Source organism: Balaenoptera ricei, chromosome 18, assembly GCF_028023285.1.
Source record: "Balaenoptera ricei isolate mBalRic1 chromosome 18, mBalRic1.hap2, whole genome shotgun sequence".
In the NCBI taxonomy this organism is placed as follows: domain Eukaryota; kingdom Metazoa; phylum Chordata; class Mammalia; order Artiodactyla; family Balaenopteridae; genus Balaenoptera; species Balaenoptera ricei.
Window position 1 is genome coordinate 54,688,592 of NC_082656.1, and position 27,299 is coordinate 54,715,890.

The window sequence follows — 27,299 nt, forward strand, 5'->3', positions numbered from 1 at the left end:
CTGCAAGTCAATAGAACAGATATCCCCTTTTCATGGATAATGAAATTGAGACACGGGGAGGTTAAGAGATTTTCCCTAAATCATAAAGCCAGATAGAGGCAAAGATGGAAAAATAACACAAGAATGTTCTATGGTCATCAGAGGTCTCCACACAAAACTCCACTCAAGATTAAATCAATAAACTTCTGGGTATTTCTTACGTAGAAGGGAAGGAGGATTTGAAAATCCTTTAGAAGTGCATACTCGGAGACACAAAGAGAAAGAAAAAAACAGAGTCAGAAAAAGAGAGAAACAGAAAAATTGATAAAGGTGGAAAGAGAGAGAGGGAAAGGGGAAGGAAGGAGGAAAGCAAGAGAGAGAATTGATGTACCGTAATTCTCTGCAAACTAAAAGGCCGTCTGTGTTTTATTTGTTAGCTCACAGAAACCTAGGCTTCCTCTATCTAGTCCCCATCTTCCATATCTAATCCCTAATTAAGTCCTGTCAATTTTACTTCCTAATTAATTCCTCCACTTTTTTGCATCTCATCAGCATCTCCCCAATCCATGCTATGTATCACCATCTCTTAATTAGACTACTAAAAAGTGTTCATAAATTAGCTCCTATCATACACTTTTGCACCCTTATAGCCAAAGAGAACTTTTAAACCAAAAATCTGGTTTTCTATTTAAAATCCACTCACTCCTTTAATTCCCTCCTGCTCCTCTTCCTTCTTTCCTTTCTCCCTCCCTTCTGCACTTCTCTCTATATCCTTCAGTCTTTCCTTTATGCCATCTAACCTTCCCTCTACCCTTTCATCTATCTTTCTTGTTTGTCCATCCCTCCTCTATCATTATCCTTCTGCCCATTCATCTTATAATTATTCAGCCAATATTTTGTGAATTCTTCCTGTACATCAGGAACTATTCTAGGTTGGGGTAGTACATTGACAAAGACAAAGAATGTCCCTGCCATCAAAAAGGTTAGATTCAAATTAAAGAAAACAGTGTAAGACTATAAAGAATTTTTTAAAAACCATAAGGAGACAGTGATGTTCAATTTCTCCTAGAACAATGACCATCCCCCTTGAACTGGCCTATCAAGCTCCACATGATCTGCTCCCTGCCATTTCCATCCCCTCACTCTCCACACTCTAGTCATACAGCCTTTTTCCAGTCATTCTCCTTCCTACCTCAAAGCCTTACTGCATGCTCTCCTTTCTGCCTGGAAACTTAGTTAACTCCTTCTTACTCATCCTTCAAATCTCATATGTCACATCTTCAGGGAAGCCTGTTATAAACCCCAGAACTCCCTCTTTCCCCCATGCTATTTATTCACATTTGTAATCATACCTGTGTCCAACTGTCTGATGCTAAATTCCATAATAACAGCAATAATGTTTATATCGATCACCCCTGTATTATACACTCTTAGCACAGAACATAGAAGGCGCTATTACATTTAAGTGAATAATTGAGAACATATATTCTAACCTTAAACTGAACAGAAAGATAGATATAAGGGAAGGATTTTTTTAAAAAACTGGACAATTTGTAAATCAAATCCATCTGCAAAGAGAAGTCTGATGTATAATAATCATCAAGCTATCCCAACAATAAAAGAGATACAAATATACATATATTTTCATGAGTAACATGAAAAAAAACAACGTGGAAAAAGTGTAACTAATGTAATTATGATATTAAATCAAAGGAAAAAAGAGACAGATTTCAATACAAATTTTGATTTAAAGAACCAAATTACTACTTACACCTTTGTGCCAATTAAACAAAATAAAAAGTATGAAGTGTTGATAAATGCCTGAACAGAAAAATAAGTCAAAGCAGTGAAGAGATCAGAAAAGTAAGCATTGGAAGGATAGAAGAGAGACCAAAGACAGTATAGCAGCATTTGAAACTGTTAGTAAGAAAATAAAAACAAATTAATCAGGAGACCTAAGTTTTGACAGAAAGAAGATGATTAAGCTAAAGAACATATTATAATTTTAAAACCCAGTATTAAGAAGATCTATTTTGAAAAGAATAAAGGAGAGGGACTATTTATGTATAAACTGAATATAAGAGAAAGTATACAACAAATGATAGAAGACAACAAAATGGCAGAAGATCTAGAAGGAAAGCGAGGATTAGCATGTTGTTCAAAGTAAGATATAGGATATACTGTTTTAGTGGATATTTTAAATACTTCAATTATTTGCTAATTTACAAACCAGAGCTAAGGTTAACTAGCAAACTATTCTTAAATAAAATTAATTAATTTAATTAAATCTTCAATAAAATGCCATGAAGTCAAGTAGTACATCATAATAGCAATACGATCACTGGTGTTACAGTGACAATAAACAAGGTGCCTGCTTCTTAACATATGCAGCTTTATTTGGTAGTAGCATCTCATAACATGGTGGATTGGGGGGCTGTTGTTGTTTTTAAAAATCCTCAGCTTATTTTCATGGCCAGTTCTCCCCCCACCGACTAAAACAAAGCAGTAACAAAACAAATGGAGCACAAAAACTAATCACAATACATGACCAAAAAAATAACAATCTGACATGCAAATTAAAACCATGTAATTAGGTTCTCACACGTGGGTCTAACATAATCCAAATAGCCAAGTAGAGAAAAAGGACCAAACTCTAATCCAGACCGGCAGTGTGGTCCCCAGACCAGCAGCACGAGCATCAGCATTACCCAGAAACTTACTCCAAATGCAGATTCTCAGGTCCCATCCCAAATCTACTGAATCAGATACTCCACACTTAGGACCCACATATATGATGGAAACAAGCTAATGCTTGAGATTTAGAAAACTAGACTCTTTGAAGGCCCACAGTCAGCACCAGAGAAAAGCAATTAGCCTTCAAAATTAAGCTTCCATCTCTACTTCTCTTCCTTAAGAGTCCCCATCCTGCTTACAGGATTATGTGTTGAGCCTAGGTCACGGGCATGAAAGGCAGGCATTCATAAAATTCAAATGCACTTTACAAAAAGCAAACATTTTTACTCAATGGAAGTTGCTACTAATTCAAAAGCTTTATCTTTAACAAAAATAAATTTTTATTTATCATGAACACAAAAGAAATGTCCTCTCTGTTTAGAAACTAATTGTGTTGTTTTGGGTTGGTAGTATCTGTTCCCTCTTTTCCTACTTTTTTAACTCTCCAAAGTAACGTGTAAAGTTAGACAAAGTCGATGTTAGCTATTTTGGCCAAAGGTTTATTAAGAATGATTTAAGTTCATAGTGACTATAAGGCTTGAGGATTTTTTCTGGGTTCCAAGAATTTATATTTTGCTTTTCCCCATCATAATAATCAGGAAATGACTGTGCATGACCTATAACTCTTAAATCGTAACACCAGGGGAACACAGCAAAGTAACTTAAAATTTATACCCCTGCTGTTTCAGCATCATAAACAAACAGAGACTGAATTACAGGCTGCTGTATGTGCTCCATAAGAGAAGCTCTTTACATTTAAAGGCTTCATTCAATGTGCCTAAGCTCTTACCTAGGACCTCGGGTGGCTCTGACTGGAGGCCTTCTGGCTGCTGACCTTGAAGCACGTTAAGCAGGGCTTGGAGACTCCTGAGGCACAGGGATGGATGAGAAAATCGCGTCTCCTTGATCAATTCAAAAACTTCACAGAGTCCAACCTCAATGATCTATTTAAGATGAAAAAAAAAAATTATACTTTATAGCATGTGAGCTAATAACACTTCTCAGGCAGTAAAATCGGTACGGCTTACTTCCACAGCAAATGAGTAATGGTACAATATTTTAAAGGCAAAAAAGTCATCACATAAAAAAGAATAAAACCCAGTGTGTTTAATTTCAAGATTTAGAAAATCGTCTCGTAACACAGAAGGTTAAAAAATAGTGGCACTACTTAAAAAGTAGTTTCAGGATAATGAAGCCATAATAAAACACCATGAAAATGGTTTAACAGTGAACTAGGTACTAGACTGCATTCACTCAGAAAAAAATAAACTATTAATTTACAAAGTTCATTTGGCTGTTCTCAAGTCAAAACTGGCACTCTTCTGTTACGTTAATTATTACCTATACCAGAAAAGAAGGCAATATAGTACATATGGTGAAAAGATTAAAAAAGGAACTTTTCATCTTAGCCTTTCCTATATGGCACAATCACCATATTATTATTTGTAGACGGTGTCCCTTATTCTTGTAGGATTTATCACAAAAAGAATTAAAGACTGCCTAGCTAAAATATCATGGCTATTTTTACTTTAATTATCTTATTCCTCATCAGGACCAAGAAAAATATAACTCAGTATCTAGCAAAAGATAGATAAATCTGTAACTAAAGACTGAGACAGCAAATGTGATGAACTCGTGTAAGGAAATACCTTCAGAGGGCTGACAGAACAATAGACAATGCAATTCCATTTCTCAGTCAATGCCAACATTTTAAAAAGGAAATGTGTAAGATCTTCTCAAGAAGTGTTAAATTATTTGGAGAAGAAGTAAGTAACAGAAGAAGTTAAAACTAGATTAATTAGTAGAAATGCATCAAAGCATTATTAATTCTATTGAACGAAACAGAAGATATTCTCTCTGCTGAGATCTGTACATTAATTCATATATTACATAAACATTTTAAGTACTTACTTTGTACAACTTGCTACAGGAGATACGAGATATATTATACTAGACCTTTTCTATAAGAGTTTATAATCTAACAGAGTAAATGAATCTTATATATAATGCTTACCCAGTCCAGACATCTTTTATAGCACTTATTATGTTATAGTGTAACTGACTATTTTTGTTTCCATTTTCCCAACTAAACTGGGATCTCCTTGTGGACACAGAGTATGTCTTAACTAATATCTCCCATGACTATCCCACTGCCTGCACATGATAGGCAGACAACAAATATTTATTTACTCTCTCAGCTGTGTGCTAAAAACCACTGCAACTTGTCCGACAAGGGTTACATCAATTGCAGGCAAGTCAGTTGCAGTTCTGACTACCATCTGCAAGGTTTCTGAAGAATACAGATATGACTGAGAAGTCAAAATAACTAATAGGATTGTCTTTAGAGAAGTTATCTAAAATCCTAGAATACTTGATTATAGCTAAGATTACAGAAGTGCTTGTATAGAGTTTCAATTAATTAAATGGAAATGAAAACTTGCCATTTCATATAGTTTATTTTCCTGAAACAGACTAGAAAATAAAAACATGCTGTCCAAGATTTCCATCTGTTTATGTCCGTACAGGAAACAAATCTGAAGTCAAAGATCTCCTGAGTACAATACAAAAGTAGGGCTCTATTCTCAGGCCAGTAGGGGACTACTCTATCCATCAGTCTTGAAGATTGCTTACTCTACCACTACCAATCATGACTTTTCATAATTCAAAGAATTCTTCACGGATGACATTTTTGGCTAGGGTTTCTTTTTATAAGTAGATTCCTATAGCAACAGAGAAAGTATTGAACCTTTCCAAAAACAGTAAGGCTACTTACTGAACATATTCCCAAGCTGTCTCGCTAATAAGTTTAAGGTATAATAACAAATGTATGACAACAGGTAACTCAGGTGGGCTGCCCAGGAGCAGAGCACTAGATGGCTTTCATGAAAAACACTCATAAAATGTTAGTCAAAATGGTCAGGACAAGGAATTACCCATCTGTCTAGGTTAACCACTGTGATTCTCGCTTGTCATCTGTATCTTAGTTCGGTGTGGATTTGTTTTTTTAATAAGAGAGAAAACATTCATTTCCAGAACTGTGATATGTATTCAATATACAACAAAATAAAAATCAACCTCAAGTTTTCCAATCATATTTAGCTTTGAATCATTGAGCAAAGGAGCACAACATGTTGTGAATTAAGACTTTTTTCTGAGGTTTGGCTGAGAGTATTTTACTATATGTACAAACTTTGAAATTGCACTTTACACTTTGAAGCCTGTCTTATAGTCACTGAGAACACACTGTATGTCCTCCTCCCTCAATATTAGGAAGGAAGAGTACAAGGACAAAAAAAAATATAGTACTGCAAATACAATATGATTTCATTTGTGCAGAAATAAATATATTTTTAATGTGCATATACAAAAATGTTTACAGTGGGTATTTTTGGTTAACAGGATTTTAGAAATAACTTCTAATGTAAAATTTTCTTTTCCTCTTTATAAAAATGTTCTCCATTTTTTCAAATTATCTACATTGATTATGCACTGCCTTTATAAATAGCAAAATAAATGATTAATAAGTTTGACTGCTAAATAGAATAGTTCATTATAATAAGATAACACACTAAGCACTCAATATGTTCCACGATAAACTATAACTAACCACCAAAAACACGGTCTTCCACTTCTCTTCAGAAAATAGTCTTTTGTAAATTTACTGAATATTACCTTTATTGTTGCTTTCAAACAATTAAATCCTGAAAGCTCTCTGTTATACTTGAAGGAACACAAAACCCAAATAATTAACTGGTACAGACAGTCCAATGCCACTGTTGAGAAAAGTGAGGCAAAAACATATTTGGCCAAAAAAAAAGAAAAAGAGTCTTTTGAGGTTTTATTTTTCTCTCCTCGAATCACGTATTTCCAAAGGTGGCATTATTATTTCACTAACAAACAATAACATAAGCGTTTAGATACATCATATTTAGATTTAATATTAATAAACTCTTTGCCATTAGAAATTATATCTTCTATTAAAAAGTCCTAGAATCAGTTCTAAGACTTACAGAAAACATTTGAACAAGCGCAAAAGGAAACCAAAAGTAGATTTACATATTACTACAGAGTGAAGTATACTGTCTTTAAAATTTTCTTCTCTAAAGTAAACATTTGGTAGAGACATCATTTACAAATAATAAAAAATACAAATCTAGAGAGGAGTGAGAGAAGGGAGGAAGAAGAGGCAACAGCAACAGACGCAGCAGAGGAGGAGGTGGGGGGGAAGAGGAGAAGAATTCTGCTCCTCAGAAGATCCAGGTGTGAAATGTCTAACCTCCTAGCCTCTAACACACAAATTTATCTACGACTTCTACCACCTTCTTCACTTCTCTTCACACCCAGAGGAAAAAGTGCTCTTACAACTTTTCAAAGCTAATTTAGTTTTTAAACAATGTTCTTGATCCCACCTACTGTTCCATCTCTAACAGAATTTTGTGTCATCTTCTGTCACCACCCTAACTCCCAAAACTGTATGCCTAGCTGGGACCTTTCTTTTGAACTTCAATCTTACATAGTGAGCACCGGACATCTCACAGCTACTTCACACTCAGTACGGCCAGAACTAAACTTAATCATCGTTCCAACATAGCACTGTTTCTCCTCCAGTTCTTCCTCTTTAAGTAAATGGCATCACCACCTAGAAACTTCAGAAATATGTTTACATTCTACCTTCTCTTTCAGGCTTCATAACCAACTAATTAACAATTCCTGACAATTCTACTTCCTTAATATTTCTTTTATGCCAAACACTGCTACTACCCTAGTTGCATCCCCCATGAACACTTCAGACGACTGCAATAACTCCCTCACTGGTCCCTCTGCTCTAGTCTCCCCAACCCTCTAGTGGATCTGCCTTTCCAGCACCCAAGTAACTTTAAAAAAATACAAGTCTGATTGTAGTCTTTTGCTTAAAATCTTTCTTATTTCCAATTTACAAGACAAAATGTGAAAATGGTTGCATGACATTTAAGGCCCATGATCCTGTTCTCTACTCTTGCCCTATTCAGCCAGTCCACTCTAGCCAAAGCTGACCGCTTGTGCTTTTGTAACGATGCCATTCTCCCTGCCTGCAGGTGCATCTTCAGTCAGTGCTGCATCCTTACTCCACCGGGCTCCACTATACCTTGCACACCCTTATCAATCCTTAGGGCACTGGACATGCCTGCTAGACATAACTTTCTTTAGGGTGGGGATCGTGTCTCATCATTTTGTTCTCAGGGCCTAATAGAATGCCGGCTATAAACTGAATTTACTGAATTAAGAAGTATATAAATGAATCTGTGTACATCCACATCTTTTAACAAAATATGAGGCATGACTAACCTCAAATAAGTTTGGATGGGAAGTATGAATCCTAAATATTACTATTAAAAAATTATGTAGCTATGAAATTTGGAGCGCTTTAGAAGATCTGGAAATCAGATAGTGAAAGGTAGTTTGAGCTGGGTAAAAACTGTTTTTGGTTAGAAAGGTAAACTTTTAAGCGGGTGGGGGTAAGAAAGTACTATTTTAAATGATTACTGACCTGCAAAAAACAAAAAGCAAAAAAATCTGACAAGCAAGGTCTACATCAGAGTCAAAAACAATTTAACTAACTTTTAAAAGTCAAGAAGGGAAAACATAGAATTGTATCAAAATGATACCTTGACAACAAATAAAAACTGTCTTCATTATGTGAAAGAAAAAAGAAGCAGGAGAGAAAGAAACATCTGCAAGAAAAAGGAAAGTGACAGCCACACATTCAAGGAGGAGCAAGAGAGAAACAACAAAGAAAAGGGAGGAACTGACATGAAAGAGCATCTGGAGCAGAGGCACAGAAATGGTCAAAAGGAAAAGAAAAAGTCAACATTTCTCACCTGCCCTCACGCTCCCATCACCCCAAACCCTAAAGACTTCATCTCTTCTTTTGTGCCCTGCAAACTGCTGCTTAAGACCTGAAAGTTTCACTCCCTGCCCTGCCCCCACCCATGGCATTCTGACTACCTCTGCATAAAGGCATGTGAATCTCTGATCTCACTGATTGTCTAGAGGTTTCATTTCCTTGGATATGAAGTATTTCTTAATAAATTGATGAGTTCCCTGAAAACTAATGAAATTCATTTGGACCTACACATTTTCCTGTTTGCACCTGATACTTACAACTACAGCTATCATTTATTGAGCACACGTGCATTTATTAACTCTTTGAATCCTCACTACTACCTACGAGATAGGCATTATCCCCATTTCATAGATGACAAAACTGAGGCAGAGAGAGGTCAAACAACTTTCGCAGCATCACAGCCAGTATTTTTAATGGCAAGTGTTTGAACTCAGGCAGTTTGACTCTACTTCCCATATTCATCACTATACCCCATTTCCTGACAGGTCAGTACTTGATGGAAAACTCAATATTAATTACTTGAGCTATTTGTTTTTCTTCTACTTTTCTTTTAAAGATCCCTTTTTGACTCTGCATCTTTTAACTCTGTTAATCATGCTAAAAATTCACTCTTAAGAATGCCTGATATTTTATTTCTTTCATACTCATTCATCCTGATGTTTTAAAACAGCCTAAGAATCAGTTGTTCTTGATTGTGCAGTATCTTTTACATTGACTATAGTTTATTATTCAAAATCTGCATACCTGTGTGAAAGGTTTCTCTGGGTCTTTATTTTCCTTCCTAATGTTGAATCTAAGCTGAGTGATTACTACAGTACAGTGGGACTCACCCACACACAGAATGGAATTCTTATAACAAAAGTATACTTGATTCCTTCATATCCCCATATCCTAACTTAACAACGTATTTTTCCTCAACCTCCCCTAATTAAGCAAAAGAAATCAGCATTAGAGACCATGCTCTTTACCTGGAGAGACTTATATGGAAAAGATGGACCTGTTTGTTTTAAGTTGAAGAAAGAAGCTAGTAGAGAAGGTACAGTTAAGGACACTGGAGAGAAAACGACCAAGGGAAAAAGGGTCCCAAGAGGAGATAAGGACATTTGAAGGTGGCTGATTAAGAGGCTGAGGAACTTCACAAAACCTCTACCACTCTACGAAACAGGAAGCAAGTCAACTGCTGAGAATAAGGCGAGAAGAACCTCACAGGAATGATAAAGGACAGTGGTGAACTTATGAAGAGCCACCATGAAATGTACAAAATAAATCAGATCAGGAACACAGCCTCTATCTGGCTGCTATTTCCAAGTAGTAAACTAAGTATTTACATGATATATTATGTATGCATATAAAGAAGTTTTCAAGGCACATTTTAAGGTATCCATTTAGTAAAAAGACAATATATACGAATCATCTATGATAAAGGAAATCATTTCAAAATGTCTGTATTTAGAAAAAAACAAATGCATAAATCATTTATGATAAAGGTACCATTTTTAAATGTTTATATTTTTACCCATTCTTTTGTTAGAAATACTAACTACACATACTATATAGAAAAATACATATATAAAGTAACATTATAGTCTTGAAATATACTAATGCTTATATAGAACAGAGTATCTTAAGAACAGTTTGTTCTACTTCAATACATGTTTCTATAACACCAATTAGATTATATGTCTCTGGTAAATATGGGAGTGATATCAGAACAATGCAGAAGTTTTACTGGTTCATATGTAATTTTATTCCTAGGCAAAGGGAGCCAGGATAGCAAGAGTACAATTAACCTTAGGCAGAAAAGGCAAAAGCTCTCAGCTCAGCTGCTGCACAACCAGGAGCATTTCTAGCTCTATTTCAAGAAAAATTAAAATGTATACCTGTACCCAGAGGGAGGGATGTGCCCCCAGCTTTTCATGGCTCTTGGCTTGTAGTAATTTGCACTTCCTCTTGTGCCCACCTTAACAGCAGCTCACTGGCTCAGAGTTCCACTTCCATCTGCAATGGCTCAGTGCCCGCAAGCCACCATTTCCCCTCTACTGCTTTTGTACATTTTTAACAGCCCCTGTAACACACTCCAAGCCACTGAGCTCCCTGCCTGGGCTTTCCAAGTACTCTCCACTGAGGTACCAATTATTGACTTTGTTAGCACTCCAATTATAAAGTTGCATAAAGTTTTCCTGATCTCAAACCTATTTTTACCCATAGGCTCTGTTATTTTCAGTGTGCAATTTTATTAAAAGCAAGGCATTTTAGCAATGCAAACATATGTATTAAAGCCCAAACACCTGTAGGTTATGCATCTAAGTGGATCTTAGTGACTTACCTTTGGAAGCTTGATAGGGGGCTCTTTGGATTCCTCCTCTTCATCACTATCTGATTCTCCACTCTGCACAGAGTTCTTAGATGCAGCTGCCAACGATGTTTCTTTTTTCTGCCATTCCAGAACGCAATGGCGTACATTGCAATAAATATTAAACGCCGAAGGATTGCTATGTAGTTTGATATCTGGTATGATTACTGTATTCTCCAAGTTTTCAGACTGAAATACAGGATATACTATTTCAATTTTATATTCCTTTCCATCATCATCAATTCTCATTTTTTTAAAAAAATTAAATATTAGACAGGCTAGATGATTTGTAGAAGTCACATAGGTGACACAGCGATAACCAACCTGATAAGGGCTGGAAAGACACCAGCAAAGAACTCATCAGGACTACCCTTTTACTGCACAATAGGAAAAGAGCCAACAAAGCTTAACTGCTGGATTCAAAGGATATTCATTTGTTGCTTTTCTAAGGGACACCAGATGTACTGCAGAGTCTCAAAGGCCTACTACAAATGTTGAATTACATTTTGATTTCTTTCAAAAGTAGATATAGGGCCTTAAGCAGAAATTAGGATTAAAAAAGAAAAAAAAAAAACTAAACCCTTAACTTTAGTCAATTATAATTTCATTCTCATTCAAATAATGGTAATGCTAAGAAAACTACAGATTATGGGCATATGCTTTCTGAAAGCTCTCTCTTAGCTATCTGTCTTAATAAGTACTACAAATCACTTGTTTGGTACTTTAAGTGTTAAAACTCAATGCTCGGGACTTCCCTGGTGGTGCAGTGGTTAAGAATCCGCCTGCCAAGGCAGGGGACACGGGTTCAATCCCTGGTCCTGGAAGATCCCACATGCTGCGGAGCAATTAAGCCCGTGCGCCACAATTACTGAAGCCCAAGTACTCTAGGGCCCGCGTGCTGCAACTACTGAAGCCCACACGCCTAGGGCCTGTGCTCCACAACAAGAGAAGCCACCACAATGAGAAGCTGTACACCGCAAAGAAGAGTAGCCCCCACTCGCTGCAGCTAGAAAAAGCCCGTGCACAGCAATGAAGACCCAACGCAGCCAAACAACCAAACAAACAAAAAACAACTAAAAACTCAATTTCTGTTTTGGTCCAGCATTTTATTCATCAGGCTCCAACCACATATTTGAGATCAACATTTACATCATAAATATACAGAACTAGTTTAAGATAGTCTACAAATGCAAATTCCAACAATTAGAGTATGTCCAAGAAGTATCCAAGATAAATAAAATGACACTTTGAGTACCAAGAACACTTAGTCTCAAAATTCTACCCTTCTTCCATAAATAATTAGGAAAAAAATGGAGTACTTCTTGTTAAATCAAAGTATACTAAAGTTAACTGACATATAACATGTAAATATGTCTTCCAGAGATGTTAAAAACAAATATTAATAATTCAAATCCAACAATATACTCTTAAAAAGATGATACATCATGATGAACTCAAAAACAAGGATGTACAACACTGGAAAAGCAATCCAAAATCCACACCAACAAAAGTAAGAGAAAAAAAAAATAAGACACTGCAAATAAACATGGAAGAAGCATTTGACAAAAATCAAATACCCATTCATGACAAAAGCCTAAGTAAATTAGTTCCAAAGCCTAAGTAAATTAATTCCAAAACTGGATTAAGCATACGTATGAAAAACACACAGCTAGCACAGTAAAAGATTGAATGCCTTCACCTTAGATTGCAAACAAGGGAAAGATATCTACTCTCAGCAATCAGACTCAACATTGTGCTAGATATGCTATCCAGTGCAGTAACCCAAGAAAAAGAAATAAAAGGTATAGTTAGATAGAAAAAATTATCTCCTAGAAATCAAATGTGTTTATTTGTAGGAGACATAAAAAAGAATCTTAAGTCTGCAAAAAAAAGTCACTAGTAATAATGTGTGGATTTAGCAAAGTCACAGGGTACCAAATAAATCTATAAAAATGAATAATATATCTATATTCTAGGAGTAAACAATTAAAATATGTAGTTTTAAAACTAGTAGCAGTAAAGTTACAGACTGGGAGAAAATGTTTGCAAACCACGTATCTGACAAATGACTAGCATCCAGCATACATAAAGAATTCTCAAAACTCAGAGAGTAGAAAACAAACAAGCAAGCAGCCCAATTAGAAAATGGGCAAAAGACATGAACAGACATGTCACTGAAGAAGATATACAGAAGGCAGATAAGCACATGAAAAAAAGTTCAATATCATGAGCCATTAGGGAAATACAAATTAAAATAAAATGAGATTAGTACACACCTATCAGAAAGGCTAGAGTAAAAAATAGTGACACCAACAAATACTGGTGAAGATGTAGAGAAACTGGATCTCTCATACATTGCTGATGGGAATGTAAAATGATACAGAGACTAGAAAAAGTACAGCTTTTTCTTAGAAAATTAAACATGTACTTACAGTATAATCCAGCAATTGCACTCTTAGGCATTTATACCAGAGAAATGAAAACTTATGTTCATACATCAGCAGCACATGAACGTTCATAGAAGCTTTATTCAAAATAATCAAAACTGGAAACAACTCAGATGTCATGTAATGAATGAAGGGTTAAGCAAACTGTGGTATATCCATGCCATGGAATGCTTACTCAGCAATAAAAGGTGCAAACTTGGTATATGCAACAACTTGGATGTATCTCAAGGAAATTATGCTAAGTGGAAAAGAGCCAATCCCAAAAGGTTACATACTGCATGAGTCCCTTTATATAACATTCTTGAAATGACAAATTACAGAGATGGAGAACAGATTTGTGGTTCTCAGAGGCTAGGGAGAGGGTGAGGTTTGGAGATGTGTTCGTTTATATAAAAGTAGTGCAGTGGATCCTTCTGATGGAACTGCTCTACACCTTCACTGTAGTAATGGTCACAAAGACCCACACATGATAAAACTGCATAAAACTAAATACACACAAACAAATGAGTGCATGTAAAACTGGTGAAACCTAAATAAGATCTGTAGGTTGTATCAATGTTGATTTCCTAGTAGTGATATTTACTATAGTTACGCTATACCTTACCAATGGGAGAAAATGGGTAAAGGGTACACAGGATCTCTCTGTATTATTTCCTACAACTGCATGCACATTACAATCTCAAAATTAAAACAAAATTTTTAAATAATAGCATTCACAATAACATCGAAAATATATAATTATTAGTTAAATTTAATAAAATTATGTACAATCTCTGTTCACTGAAAACCAAAATAATGTTGCTGAGAGAAATTAAAGAAGACAAATGAATGGAGAGAGAGACCATGTTCATCTATGAGAAGATTCCATATCATTAAAATGGCAATTCTTCCCCAAACCTATATTCAGTGCAATCCCAATAAAAATTCCAGAGGCTTTTTAAAACTGGAAATTTACAAGTTGATTCTAAAATTTATATATAGAAACGTAAAGAACCTAAATTAACTATAGCAATTTTTTTTAAAAAGACCACAGTTAAAAACATATGACCTATTTCAAAACCACTGTAATGAAGACAGTACAGTACTGGTATAAAGGTAAACATATAGATTAATTAAACAAAATAAATTCCAGAAATAGGCTTAAACAAATATAGTCACCTGATTTTTTACAAAGATGTCAGGATAATTCAATGGAAAAAGATGTCTTTTTAAGAAATGATACTGGATCAACTGAATACCAACATGTGAACAAATGAACATCAACCTTTATCTCATACCATACACAAAAATTAACTTGAAATGGATCACAGACCTACATGTAACAGCTAAAACTATAGAATCTGTAGAAGAAAATACAGAAGAAAATCTATGCGACAAAGGGGTAGACAAAGACTTTGGGGTAGACAAAGACTTAACAACACATGAATCATAAAAAAAAAATCAATTCGTTAAATTTATAAAACTTAAACACCTTTGCTCTTATAAAGCACTCTACAAAAACAAAAAAGGCAAACCACAGAAGAGGAGAAATTATTTGCAACACAGCTGACAAAGGACTTTGATCTAAAATATATAAAGTACTCTGAGAATTCAATAAGAAGACAATTATAAAAAGTGGAGACAAGTTGAAGAGATTTCAAAATAAAAAGACATAATTGGTGAAAGGCACATCACATGATGATTATGATGCTCACAACATTAGTCATGAGAGAAAAGCACAGTAAAACACCAGTGAGATACCCCCATATACTTATCAGAATGACTAAAATTTCTTGTAACACTCTTATAGAGTGAAAAACAGTGATATCTTTTCAGGAGTATTTTTTTTTTCCTAGCATACAAACTTTGACCATAATTATTCCCTAGGAAATAATTTTAACTGCTTTAAAATCATTCATGTTCATCTATGATTCTAAATGCCCCTTTCTTTTACAAAAGAATAAAATTAATGTATTAAAAAAAAAAGAATGACCAAAATTTGAAAAGCTAACAAGATCATGTGTTTGTAAAGATGTGAAGCAACTGGACTTCTCATACACTACTGGTGGAACAGTAAAATGGAATAATCACTTTGGAAACAGTTTTCAGTTTCTCAAAAAGCTAAACATTCATCTACTATGCCACCTGTGAAGAAGAGTTAACACTGAGTTCACACTGCTTACGCCTTGTATTTCTCCAAGGAAACCATCACTGCCCCCTGGCCAGTACTTAGGAATGTGGTCTTTAGAGTTTCCTTTATATTAGGTATCGATGATTTTGTTACATACTCCTAGAGCAACCATACCCACTGGCTTGTCCAACTGCTTTGCAGAAACATCACGACTGACGATGTGAACCCAAGTTTCACTTGCTATGGCTGGCTGCATATCAGGATGTGTCTATGTGACCAGATCCCCATAAAAGTCTCAGATCCTAAGACTCAAACGGGCTTCCCTGGACAGAAACGTTCCACACATATTCCTGCAGTTCACCAACAGAGAGAAAGCATGTCCTGTGTGCTCACACAAGGAAGGACCAGGAGGCCTAGGCCATTACTCCCTAACCACCAACACAGTTATTTTTCCTGCTGTTTACTCTGTACTTTTTGTTATAATAAATCTTAGCCATTAGTATAAATTGCTTTCGAGTCTTATGAGTCCTTCTAGCAAATCATCGAAGAAAACATCACTTAATCATCCCACTCCTAGGTATTTACCCTCCCCCAAAAGCAAAAACTTATACCCACACAAAGACTAGTACACAAATTGTTCATAGCTGTTTTATTTGCAAGGGACAGAAACTGGAAACAACACCAAAATGTCCATCAACAGATGAATAGATTAACAAATTGGGATATATCCAAACAATGGGATACTAATCAGAAAAATAAAAAAGGAAAGACTATTAACATATACAACTACATCAACACAACTCAAAATCATTATGCTGAGGGAAAGAAGCCAGATACAAGAGTATACCTAGTATGATCTCATTTATATGAAATTCTAGAAAATGAAAAATAATCTATAATGACAGAAAGTATACCTGTGGTTGTGTAGAGCTAGGGCTGTAAGGAGGGATGGAATGCAGCGGAGGATAAGGAAAGCCTTGGGGATGATGGAAAATTTCTAAACCTTGATTGTGTCTTTCAAAACTCACTGAATTGTACACTTTATATCCCTGTCTCAGGTTCTACTATTAAGGAACCTGATCTAAGACAGATACATTTGGTAGCAGGATGTTGAGGAAGTTTCCTGTGTAATGGATTTGACTTCTCTTATAAGGAAGTGAAGTCATTTGCTGGAGAGCAGAATTTATCAGAAGTCTGAGGAGAGTGGCAAAGGTCTGAAATAGCCAAAGGAAAAATGGAAGAACTATCTGACCAGAAAAAACAAGAAGACAGTCTGGCTATGGATGGTCCATTTGATACTGGTAATCATGAAACTGTACTGGTATCAATAAACTCTTGTTTAACTCCTTTTAGCAGTACATGGTACTCACCTGCAGGGAAAGAGGGAAAGATGGCTGGATTTGTACAGGACTGAGTTTTGTCAGATAAATCCAACAAATGTACACGAGGGAAAGGAAGATGTGGTAGGCAGAATAATGGCATCCAAAAAATTATCTACCCCCTAATCCCTAGAACCTGAGAACATGTCACCTTACATGGCAAAAGGGAGCCTGCAGATATGATTAAATTAAGAATTTTGAGATGGGGGATTATTATGGATTATCCAGGTAGGCCCAATGTAATCCCAAGGGTCCTTATAAATGGGAGAGGGTGGCAAGATGGAAGGAAGCACAACCCAAGGAATGCAGGCAGGCTCTAGAAGCCAGACAAGGCAAGACAATGAATTCTCTTCTAGAGCCTCCAGGAAGAATACAGCCTTGCTGACACTTTGATTTTAGCCCAGTGAGATCCATTTTAGACTTCAGACTTCTAGAACCATAAGATAATTTGTATTGTTTTAAGCCACCATAAAGTTTGTGTAATTTGTTACAGCAGCCATAAAGAACTAATACAGTAGATAAAGCAAGAATTTTTCTAAAAATACTGTAGTATCTATACTGGACAAGAAGGAAAGTAAATGAAGGAGGTGGCTAATGTAGAAATAGAGGGGTCAATGACAGCAATAAAGAAGGAGATGAAGAAGTATAGCTAAATGGCATTTTAAAGATAACTTTTATAAAAAGAGAGTGGATAAAAAATACTCCAAAAACAGTAATAGAGGGCAAAGAGACTAACACCACCATTTTATGAGCAGTAAATGTTTCTTACTCATCTTTGCATCCCAAATACAGAGCACAAGGCCTGCACAGAGTCAGTGTGCAATTGAAGTCTGAGGCGTAAACGAAGTTTTTTTATATCACTCTTATCACAAGCTGCTCCTAAAAAAGCAGATATAAAACCTGAAGGCCAACAAAAGAAAGATGAATTATGAAGGGAGCAAAGCTAGCTAGAGACAGAATTTAAGTAGAAGAAAGAGCTTGACTTCCCATATCTTCCTGGATATCACATGCCACCACTTTTAGGAAAATCAACAAATGAAACCTTAAAAAGGGTTTTAAAAGATTTTCAATATTCCCATATTCCAACTCTTCACACAGCACCAAAAAGTGGAAAAGGGGTAGAAGTTGTAAATCTGAATGACTATTTACTTGTTAAAGGTTTTCACATATTAAGTATAGTAAGAATGCTTTCCACTTCCCTCTTCTGTCCCAAAAACAGTAGTAAGACGTGATATAGTGAACATATATTATTTATCTGCCCACCCAGCAACATTTCCCTTAGGGCAACCACCCCTCCCATTCCACATAGCCTGCTAATCAAGGTGCTCATCTACAGTCCATCACAAGGTTACAAACATAACTCAGCCTAACCAATCAAAGTACCCCATCTTCCAGGTCAAAGTGAATGATGCAGGTCAATCAAAAACCCTATCCAAGATTTTCTGCCACAACTAGGAGAAGAAATCGCCTTTTGCTTAAAGAAAATAAAGCTGGAGCTGCCAGCAGCCTTAGTCCTCAGCCACAGGCAATAAACCCACACTCAGAGGAAAAGAGAAGCAAGAAGATTTGATAACATTATTATAATCCCTGGGTCCAACTGATCAATTCCATTCCTTATCTTTCTATTTTTGGTTCACTACTTTAAAGTAGATTTCTCTCAGTTACAAGAGCAAAAATACTCATTAAAAAGTGCAGGAAACAATTGTCTCTAGAACTTAAATATGATTTACAACCCAAGCTAAGTGACTGTTTCTATAACCAAAAGTGGAGCTCTTCAGAAATCACAAGTATGATTGCTCTCTTCCTCCTGTCTAAGCTTCTTACTACTGTTCATTAGAAAAGAGATTCTTTTACAAAAAGCGGTATCTGGTCCCTGAAAATGTTTAAGAAAAACCTAGATGGATTTTATAGAGAAGATATCTGCATTGGGTAGAAGAACAGATCCTTGATCTCTAAGGTACCACCTAATTCAAATATTCTCTATTGCCTTTTTTTTTGTACAGCCACCAACAGTCTAAAGAAGCTCAGAACAGTCAAAAGTCTATAGACGCACTAATTAGAATACTCTCTAATTCATAATGTATGCATAGGTATGAGACAAACCCAAATCTAAGTCCCAACTCACAAGCCAATTTTACTCAGTTTCCAGTACATGTAGTCAGAGTGAAAAAAGAGAAGAGAAATGGATATCTTCCCCCAAAGAACTGATAAAAGAAAACAAGAATAAATAATAAATAATTTTCAGCACCCAGATAATAACTTCCAGGTTGCTGGTCAAAAAAATGCCAAAAAGATGAAACTAAACAGTGTGACCAAATAATAAGGGGTTTTTAAAAATTACTTTAGCACACAGAAATAAAATGGTTTGCTAATTATACTCATATCTTATTTTTTTTATTGAGATATAGTTGATGTACAATATTATACAAGTTTCAGGTGTACAACAGTAATTCACAATTTTTAAAGGTTATGTTCCATTTATAGTTATTATAAAATATTGGCTATATTCCCTGTATTGCACTATATTATCCTTGCAGCTTATTTTATACATAGTAGTTTGTACCTCTTACCAAAATTAAAATTACCTTTTTAATTTTGGCATTTTTATTCAAATTAATAAAAAAGTCCTTATTTCCTATAAATTGCTAACAGTTTTACCTTGCTTCTTGTCTTCACTTTTGATTTGCTCTTCTGTTTTCTTTTCAACTTCTTCTTATTTAAAATTTTCTTATTCCTAAAAATGTAAAAAAAAAAAAAAAAAGTAGAATAAAAGAATTATGGAAGTTCATATTTTAGAACATATAAAGCTATTAAAAATAGGTACTTCCAAAATAGATGAATAATTCTTGAATAAACTTTCTATGAAACAATATATTCTAGATGTACATATAAGATACTAACATACAATATAGCTATTGACATGACAGCAAAATACTGGATAGCTAAGAAATACACATTAAATTATTTTTTAAATGTGAATTCTGCAAATACTTTTATAAAATTTAAAAATTGTAAAAAGGCATCAAATGAAATTTTTAAAACTTTATTCAACAGTGGGGCTGCTAATAAATACCAGTTATGTTCCCTTCCCAGAAAAATCTGCTCTTTGTAGTAGTGAGGGCTACAGTGCAAAAAGGGTCAGGAGTCCATTTTTACTAAATTACTACAGGAAAACCCCAACTCATACACTTCTCATATCCAGCAGCCAGTTTTTCATAACATCACAGCCCTAAGACCAAATTATTCTTTAAGCAAAAGAAGCCCCTGAATGACTTTGAGAAAAGAAATCTTTAATGTGGCAAAGAATAAGAATTAATGGAAGAAACCCAAATTGAGGAAAATATATTTTCATCTCATTTAATATTTTTTTACATCTACCCTGCTGAAGTGCACACTGCTAGGTACTAAAAACATAAGATGAAAAGGACAGTTCTTTTCCTCAGGAGCTCAGAGACCTGAATGAAAAGCAAAGTTTAATGATCCAGCAAAAGGATGCTACTGCTATAACAAAGACAAAAGGTGAAGAGGAGGAGGAAGAAGAAGAGGAAAAGGGAAGGAGATGAGGAGGAGGAGAAGGGAGAGACTCTAGACACTACCTTCAGCTTCATACTTTAAACTGAAATAATCACAAAATCTTATCAACTATATCTCATAAACAGTTCTTGAATCTATCTACATCACCTCTACTGCTGATATGCTAACAATGTAAGTAACCCCTACCTCCTGCCTGGACCACTGTGAAAGCTTCATAAAAAAGCTTCATTTCTGCACATCCATGTCTGCCCCCTTCAATCCATTTTTCATATAAGCACTCAAGTCAACTTTTTAAAAGAACAAATGAATAGGTAAGTCTCCCACTACAAACTCTATTAATATATTCTCAATTCTCTTAGATAAAGACCAAAAGCACTGACGTGGTTTAAAAGATCCTCTACCAAGATCTGACCTCCACCAGTCTCTCCCACCTCGTTTTTGCATCCTTCTCCCACTTGTTCATCACATTCCAGCCACAAGGACTATTCGTTCAGTTGTTTGAACCTGCTAATGAGCTCCTTAGTGGCTTTCTCTTAGGGGCTTTTTCTCCCTCTTCCTGGAATTCTATCCCACATCTCTTGCTAACCCCTATTCATCTTTGAGGTGCCAGTATAAGTGTCACTTACTCAGGAGTGTCCCAGACTAGGCTAGTTTCCCTAATATCCGTTCTCATCTCATCTTATACTTGTGTCTCATTGTGTAACCTACAACTGTGTGTTTGGAATTACTTGTTTAATGCATCACTCTCACCAAGCTGTAAGCTCCAAGAGTGCAGAGGCCATATCGTTCTTGTTCACTGCTCCAGCCTCTGTGCTCAGAAAAGTATCTGAAACAAAGTACTCAACAGTACTTTGAGAGACAGAGAAAACGGGAGGAAGGAGAGAGGACAGGGAGAAAAGGAAGTTCAGAGCTATAGTTACCAGCCTTACTTAGAGAGGAAAATAAGCAGAGGGCCAAGGATGGACCCATAGATACATCAATACATTTAAAGGATATCCAGCCAGAAATGCCCATTAAGGAATTATCCATGGGAGTATTTTAATCAGATTTTGGTGCAAAGGAGGTAATGAAAATCATGTATGTAGATGGGATTTCCCCAAGATAGCATGCTACAAAAGAAAAGAGAAAGAGAGTAATAGTATCAAATGCTACACATGAACAGATATACCTCCTCACACAATCTATTCAACTATGAGCAAAAAATATTTATTTCAACATTTTCCCTTTCAGCACCTGCATCAGTGCCTGACACAACATGGATGTTCAAGAAATATCAGGTGAATAAACAAGTTGATGAAAAGCAATGAGTATTTTGGTTTAGGACACCAACTTCCCTTTATACTAAAGTTTACTTAAGTGAAATCAGTTATTTGAGCAAAAGGAATATGTAAATGCTAAAAGGTTAGCCCTTTCTATACAATTTAGAAAAGCATGAAGGTTCATTCAAAACCAATCTTCAGAGAAACAGAATACATAAATATAAATTAAGATGAATTTCCTGAAGCCTACTAATCACGGACTTAAATTTTCCAAAGCATGTACCAATACTTTTGTCTGTTTTGTTTAACAGACCTTCTTAAATTTCAAATGACTTTATACATATTCCTAAAATATTTCTTTTTATGCATTTGGCATTTAATTAGTTTAATTAAAATTTAATTAAAATTAATTTAATTTGGCACAATTTTAACGAATCTGGACCCACCAAATCCTGCATACAGATCAGCTGAAAAATCAGCTTTCCCCAAACCCCCACAAATTGATTTTACTGTGTTTTTTGTTGATTTGGCTTGTTCTAGAAGTAGAGAGCTATCCAAAAGAGCTAGTAATAAGCTAAAAATTATATGTAGAAAATCTGTATTCAACATTAGAAAATAAAAATGCTATTTTTTAGTAATATAACATCCCACTATATGACTGCATTTCAGAAGTAAGCTTAAATAAACTTTTCATGGTATCTGAGGATGGAGAGATAAAAGAAAAACTCTAGAAACAAGTCTTACACATTAACATTTCACCGTGGAATTTCTGATGATTTAGGACTTTAAATCCTAAATCAATAGGAGCTTAATGAAGAATGTCTGGAATTGGTCCTATAAGATTTTTAGTCTTCTCATAAAAAAAAAACCTCATACCCAAGAGATTTGAAAGAATTTTGGGTGGTAATGAAAGGCAAAGGTTATTAACATGCTCTAAATATTTATTTTAAAATATTTACTTTAAAAATTCCAAAGAAGAAATTCTCTTAATAGCTACCACTGTTTAGTAAAACCAAATATTTCTGCAATAAGAACAAATGAATTTTGCAAGTTGTTCTGTGATATAGATCATTAGTTTCTCTATCAGCTTATTACTGAGTCTATTTTCTAACAAAACAAAAATTAGCCATAATTTAATTTAAAACTTCTCTGACTCTAAATCTGTTTCTTCATTTGCAAAATAGAGATAAAGGAGATTATCTCTGAGGTTCCTTCCAACTCTAAAATGCTAGTATTTAAATAACTCAAAATTCAAAGAACTTACGGAATAAGAGGGTTTCAGTCTTTTGTTCAATTTCTCTTAGAAATGAGAAATGAAAAATTCCTGAGTCTATGATCTAAGACAGGAATAGGCAAATTTTTTTTCTGTAAAGGGACAGATAATAGATATTTTATACTTTGTAAGCCATAAGATCTCTGTTGCAACTACTCATCTGTTAGCATGAAAGCAGCCATAGACAACACAAAAACAGATGAATGTGGTTGTATTACAATCCGATTGTAATTTCTGGATATTGAAATTTGAATTTCATATAATTTTCATGTGTCACAAAATATTTTTCTCCTTTCATTTATTTATATAGCTATTTATGTATATACATATGTATGTATTTTAAAAATGTAAGAACCATTCTTAGTTCACAGGCCATACAAAAAAAGGAACTGAGTCAGATTTGGTCTGTGGACCATAGTTTGTCGACCCTTGGCCTAGAGTATATTTTGATAAACAGGCTCATATCAGAAGGAAAAAAATATTAGTATGCAACACAGATAAAAATATTCAGAATATCACTATGCTTATATCAATAAGAACCCTTAAAATTATCTGCCTTTCTTTCTGCAAAGATAAACTCCTGACTTTCACTGTTATTTTACTAAAGTAAGATACCAGATAGGAGCAAGCCATTGTTTTTCCTTCAAAAACTAGACTAATATAGAAAGGTCTGGAAGCAACTAAGGACTGGATGAAGTAAAAATCCAGAGATGGAAGAGCACTTCCAAGGTGAGCTGAGATCACTGGCATTTTCTTGCATGAGGGCATTTGCAGAGTTTGGGTACAAGTGAGGATTGAGCTCACTAAAGGAAACCAAAAACTCGGGTGCTTTATAGATGTCTGCATGGGCTGGAATGACAGACTGGAATCTAGAAAAGCTCCGAATATGTGGCCAGGACATCTAATAGTACATCTGCTTAGTGATGGAGCACTGAAGAAAGATAGGGAGGCTGGGCAAAAAGGGCAGGGTCGATTTCCCATAGTTGCCCAGTTTTAGAAGACAGAATCTCGGTAGATGGAGGAATCGACTTTATCTCTGATTTGGACTGAGGTAGCCAACACCTCACGCTATCTGTCTAACACAATAAAGAACAAACCTTTCTGGAAGAAAATATCATCTGAAATAAATTAACTGTTCTTTTACACATAATGTTAGGCATAAAATAAACATATTAAGAGACATCCAAAGAAGCAAAATAATGTGATAGATAATCAAGAGAAAACCAGACAATCAGGCAGACTCAAGATAACCCAGACACTGACATTAGGAGGCAAGGACGTGACATAGATGCAAAGTTGAACAAAATGGATGAAATGAGGTAATTTTCAACAAAAAAAATTTTTTAAAAAGCCAAGTGTATTTCCCAGAACAGAAAAATCAATATCTGAAATTAAGAACTTGTCAGAAGACTCTAAGAGCAGAATAGACCAGAGGAAAACAGAATTCACTGACTTGCAGACAGGCCAAGAAAAAATATCCAAACTCCACCACAGAGAAAATAATGTGACAAACAAAAAAGAGAGTATGAAACCTGTAGGACACAGTCAAATCATCTCATATTCATGTAATTGTAATCTCAGAAAGAGAGAGAAAATGAGAACGGAACAAAAGCAACAGGTGAGGAAATAATTGATGATAATTTTACAAAAGTAAGGAAAGAAGTCAACCCAGAGATTCAAGAAATTCAGGGAACTCTCAAGCAGGAAAATGCAAAGAAAACCACACCTAGGCAAACCAAATGCTTGGCACAGTCAAATTGCTGAAACAAGGGATAGAAAGAAATTTTAAAAGCAGCCAGAGAAAAAAAGATACATTTGAAGAAACAATAAGATTGACAGCTTCCATTCTTTGTGTTGAAAGTGCTGAGGGGTGGAGAATAGGGAGTATTAGCAACCTAGAATTATATATCTATCAAATATATCCTTTAAAAATGAAGACAGGGCCTTCCCTGGCGGTCCAGTGGTTAAGACTTTGCCTTCCAGTGCAGGGGGTGAGGGTTTGATCCCTGGTCGGGGAGCTAAGATCCCACATGCCTCGTGGCCAAAAAACCAAAATATAAAAACAGAAGCAATATTGTAATAAATTCAATAAAGACTTTAAAAATTGTCCACATCAAAAAAAATTTTTTTTAAATGAAGACAAAAATAGAGATAATTTTAGATCCACAAAAGTAGACACAATTCCTTGTCAATATACCAACACTACAAGAAATACCAAAGAAAGGTCTTCCTTTAAAAATTGCTATGTCAAAATTTTAAATGAAAGGACACAGACTAAAAGTAAAAGGATTGCAGAAGATGTATCTTGTACACACTCACTGGCCTCCCAAAAAAAGCTGGTGTGGCTATATTAATATTTGACAAAGTAATTTTTAAGGCTAGAAGTGTTATTAGAGATGAGCAGAACATTTCATAATGCTGAAAGGGTCAATTCAATAGGAAGACACAAAAATCCTAAATGCGAATGCATGTAATAACAACATAGCTTCAACATATATAAAGCAAAACTGACAGAAGTAAAAAAAGAAAAGACAAATCCACAGTCAAAAAAATCAGATTTTAACATACTTCTATCTAACTGATATAACAAGTAGAGGACAAAACAGCATGGATGCAGGAAAATGTAAAAACATGACTGACTAATCAACTTGATCTAACTGACATACATAGAAAGCCACATCCAACAACTGCAGAATACACATTCTTTTTTAAGACAGATAGAATATTTACCAAAATAGATAATATGCTGGACAACAGACCAAGTCTCAACATATTTCCAAGGACAATGATCACAGCAAAATTAAACTATAAACCAACAACAGAAAGAAAACTAAGAAATTCTCAAATGTTTGAAAATCAAAAAAAACAGATTTCTAAATAACCTATGTGTCAAAGAGCTACAATAGAGACTTACAATGGAAATTAGAAAATATTTTCAATGGAATAAAAATTAAATATGACATCAAAACTTGTGGCATGTCGCTGAAGCAGAACTTTGGGGAAATATATAGCTTTCCGCATACAAATGCATACAGTGAAAAAGGAAAGCTTGAAAGTAAATGGTAGGCTTACAACTTAAGCTAGAAAGAAGAGAGCAAATTCAGTGTAAAGAATGTAGAAGGAGATGGGACTTCCCTGATGGTCCAGTGGCTAAGACTCCGTGCTCCCAATGCAGGGGGCCCAGGTTCGACCCCTGGTCAGGGAACTAGATCCCACATGCCCCAACAAAGAGTTTGCATGCTGCAACTGAAGAGTCCACATGTTGCAACTAAAGATCCTGCATGCCACAACTAAGGATCCCGCATGCCGCAACTAAGACCTGGCACAGCCAAATAAATAAATAAATATTAAAAATAAAAAAAGAAAGTAGAAGGAGAGAAATAAAAATAAGAGCAGATATCAATGAAACAGAAAGCAGACATTCAATAGAGGAAATCAAGGAGTCAAAACGGATTCTCTGAAAAGATTAATAAATCTAATAAACCTCTAGAAAGATTGGTCAGGAAAAAATAAAACCACAAGTTACCCATATGAGAAATAAATTAGAAAGGGGACAATTACAGACACTGCCCATAAATTTCACAATTTAAATAAAAGGACAAATTCCTTGTAAAAATATAACTTCTCGACACTAAACAAGGAAAAAACACAATATCTGAGTAGTCATATCTGTTAAAGAAATTGAATTCCTAGTCAAAACCTTCCCACAAAAAAAAACCCTCTAGACTCAGATGGCTTTACCAGAGAATTCCTTCAAACACTTAAAGAATTCACTGGTACAGTCTTTCAAACAATATCAGTCTTAGACTAACTCTTCCAGAGAATATAAAAAGAAGAAACATTTCCCAACCCATTTTGTGAGGTTAGCATAATTCTGATACCAAAGTCTGAAAAGGATATTTCAAAATAAAAAAATTTCAGGCCAGTATCTCCCATGAACATAGAAACAAAAATACTACGTAGGCAAAAAGTAGAAACAACCCAAATGTTCATGAACTGATGAATGGATTAAACAAAGTGTGGCACATCCATATAACAGAATATTATTCAGCCATAAAAAAGAATGCAGTAGACACATGCTACAATATGGATAAACCTTGAAAACATTATGCTAAGTGAAAGAAGCAAAGTCCACAAAAGATCACAGATGGTATGATTCCATTTATATGACTGTCCAGATAGGCAAATCCACAGAAACAGGAAGCTGATTACTGGTTGCCAGGGGCTGACGGAAAGGAGACGGAGAGTGACTACAAGAGGATACGGGATTTACTTTGGGGGTGAATAAAAATGTTCTGGTTACACAAAGTTGTGAATATATTAAAAATTATTGAATGATATACTTTGA

General features: G+C 35.1%; 1 protein-coding gene across 6 annotated transcripts in view; it reads right to left on the reverse strand.

Annotated features, from left to right (window-relative positions):
- Positions 1–27,299, reverse strand: part of MYCBP2 (MYC binding protein 2) — a 269,085-nt gene that overhangs the window by 222,342 nt on the left and 19,444 nt on the right. For all 6 annotated transcript variants that reach the window (XM_059903372.1, XM_059903374.1, XM_059903373.1 and 3 more), the window contains exons 2-4: positions 19,544–19,619; positions 10,923–11,138; positions 3,503–3,656 (exon numbers count right to left, since the gene is read on the reverse strand). In XM_059903372.1, the coding sequence (XP_059759355.1) occupies positions 3,503–3,656; positions 10,923–11,138; positions 19,544–19,619 (446 nt within the window). The remainder of the gene's footprint in view (positions 1–3,502; positions 3,657–10,922; positions 11,139–19,543; positions 19,620–27,299) is intronic.